This window comes from Thunnus maccoyii, chromosome 18, assembly GCF_910596095.1.
Source record: "Thunnus maccoyii chromosome 18, fThuMac1.1, whole genome shotgun sequence".
NCBI lineage: Eukaryota > Metazoa > Chordata > Actinopteri > Scombriformes > Scombridae > Thunnus > Thunnus maccoyii.
Genome location: NC_056550.1, coordinates 29,106,659 through 29,109,345, shown reverse-complemented (window position 1 = coordinate 29,109,345; position 2,687 = coordinate 29,106,659). Strand labels below are relative to the sequence as shown.

The 2,687-nt window shown below is 40.0% G+C and overlaps 1 protein-coding gene across 1 annotated transcript; it reads left to right on the top strand.

Annotated features, from left to right (window-relative positions):
- The first annotated feature begins 357 nt into the window (after positions 1-357).
- On the top strand, positions 358-2,687 carry LOC121884491. Its single transcript, XM_042393337.1, has 3 exons — positions 358-565; positions 767-936; positions 1,178-2,687. Exons 1-3 carry the CDS (start codon positions 407-409, stop codon positions 2,073-2,075), a joined length of 1,227 nt encoding a protein of 408 aa, XP_042249271.1. The 5' UTR covers positions 358-406; the 3' UTR covers positions 2,076-2,687.

The window sequence follows — 2,687 nt, the reverse complement described above, 5'->3', positions numbered from 1 at the left end:
CCGGCGTGGCCACTTTGTTCACCGGCGGAGCTGCGGCTCCAGCTTTAGCTTTGGTAGGAGGAGTGTATACAGGTGTCGGTCTCACCGTCTCTCTGGCTACTAAACTCACTGAGCACCTTAAATCCAGCGACACCATGAAAGATGCGCAGAAGATAGAACAGAAGAGCAACGACATTGTAAAAACAATCCAGCGACTGTTGAAGAAACTGAAGGCGGAGAAGAAGGGAGTGAACTCCTTTGCAGACCCAGATGAACTGGACCGACATGTCATGACTGAAATTCTGGGAGCCATGGCGAGAAGAAGTGGACTGAAGTGGCCGATCAACATCAACTCATTTGGAGATGGTTGGGGGGGGCGAGAGGGTTTACTGGCCAGGATTCACCACAGCTCAACCCAAACTTAATCATGCCTGAAGTCATGACTGCAGTCGCCGGTGTTTTAATATGTTTCTCATTTAAAGCTGAAGGGAAAGCATCCAAACTTTTGTTTGCTAAAGGAGCTGAACAACTCATCAAAAAAGTGTCATCGGCTGGATTTAAAACATTTCTTAAAGGAGGCGGCCTGGTAAGATTATTTAACTATACACATATGACACAGACAATCATACATAATTATCCTTTATAATAACATGTCAAAATGTTGTTATTAATAGATTGATAATTATTGATTTAATGTTTTTATTCATTAGATTTTTGATAAATGTGCATTTGCTTCATCTCATAAGACTGAAAATGAATGTATTGATCTCTTCCCATTGACCATCAGGCTGTGGGAGGAGCTGTTGGACTGGCGTTTGCACTTTCAGAGGCCATTGACAACTGGAAAGACCTGATCGAGAAGAATCATGTGACTGAGGCGAGCCAATCACTGAGAGACACAGCTGACGCAATCTTAGAGATGACCAGGACACTGAGGGAACAGCTTGACGACATCAAGTATGATGTTTTCTGTGAAATACATTAAAGTGATTCTGTAGGTTTGACACTAAAAAATTAAATCATTAATTGTTTCTTTTTTTCTGAAAATCTGAATCATGCTGCTAAAGTTTTCTGTCCATATTCTCAGATAAATGAGGATCTACTGCTGAACCATTATTATCATTATTATTATTAAATAAATTAATTTAAAATGCATTAGTAGAATTGATTTTTTTTTTCCATTCAATTCCTCCTACAGAAAGGTGTATGAGAGGTTGGCCAGAGTTCAACAAGCAGTTGAAAACAGCAACAGGAGCTTTTATGACAAGAGGACACTGATTGAGTTTGCGATAGAACATTGTAAGGATGAAACTATGAAGCGATGGCTGATAGAAAATTCAGAGTCTGAAGCTTTCTTCTATCTGCTGGACATGTTTCGTTACCTGAAGGAATACATTGATGAGGAAGAAAAGAAGAACCACAGTGACAACATTGACATCATCTTTGTTGCACACGGATGCATCAGAGACTTCATGATCCCGGCCAGCTGTCTGCTGCCTCTGCCCTCCATCACAGACGTGATCCTGTATTCTCCCTGGAACTGTGTCATCAATGGTGATGCAGCGTACGGTGTTGCTACAGGACGCATGATGCCTCAACACAGAGCGTTTTACTGTGCTAATCGATATTGCCCGGTTCGTAATAAAGGTCATCAGCTCAAAAACCCGCCCAACCACTGGAACTCAATGAAGAATGCTGGCGGCCAAAGGATTCCCAACATCATGCTCAGCCCTGTGTATCCACCAAAGGACGGAGCATGGGAAAGGTTTGTGTTTCTCCATAAAACATATGGTCCACCAGGAAGAAACCGCGTCATTGTCCCGTTCATCCTCCCAGCAGAGAAAGCTTCTTCAGTAAGTGTCCCATTCTTTGTCGTCACTTTGGCTCTGTCTCTGGTGCTGCTTTTCACCAAGTTTAAAGCCACCGTCCATCTCGCTGCCTGTCTGGGTGACAGATCTGCTGGACAGAAGTTTTACCAGGAGTATCTGGAGTGGCAGTACGCCTGCACCATCGACAACACTTTAATGCACTCTTCACTCCATGATGTGCACCTGAACCCGGACCTCTACAGAGCTTTTAAAGCTATGTTTGGTTAGACATCTTCTCTGTTTGTGATCAAACTGTAAAAAGCTGAGTGAGAGAACATCAAACTGTAGATTCAGTGAAGAAGTTTTTATTTTATTTTTCATCAGTTTAGTTTTAGTTTTAGAACAATGTGTTCATTCATGAGATCTAGTTTCTTCTACATGATGGTTTATGGAATAATTCCTCATATTAATAAACTTTGCGTTCACATTGACTCATAAGGAAACATGTTTGGATTGTTGACAAATATTTCAGCAGCAAAATATCAGCTTTTGGGCAAATACTCACATAAAAACTCCGCACTCATTGTTAAAATCATTCAGAGAACCATGAAAACTGTTGTTGGATCTTTATTTTCTAATATTTGTTTATTTGTTATTATTTTTCTATGAATAAATACTTGACTTTAGAAAATCATTATCATTTTAATCATCATTACAATCTGAAAACTGTCTCCATACTGCAGCCTGTAATCAGTGGAATAAAGTCTGTAAACAGAACTGATTTATTCATATATAGTTTGTAAAACCTGTGTTTTATTGTGGATGCTGATAATAAACTGTGTGTATGTTTTATCCCCACTAATGATCGTATAAGTTGAAATAAATGATTACTGGACTTGC

Coding starts and splice junctions, on each gene's coding strand:
- LOC121884491 (XM_042393337.1), top strand. CDS start 407: ATGCCTGAAGTCATGACTGCAGTCGCCGGTGTTTTAATATGTTTCTCA. Junction 566..766: donor TTCTTAAAGGAGGCGGCCTG/GTAAGATTATTT, acceptor ATTGACCATCAG/GCTGTGGGAGGAGCTGTTGG. Junction 937..1,177: donor GAACAGCTTGACGACATCAA/GTATGATGTTTT, acceptor TTCCTCCTACAG/AAAGGTGTATGAGAGGTTGG.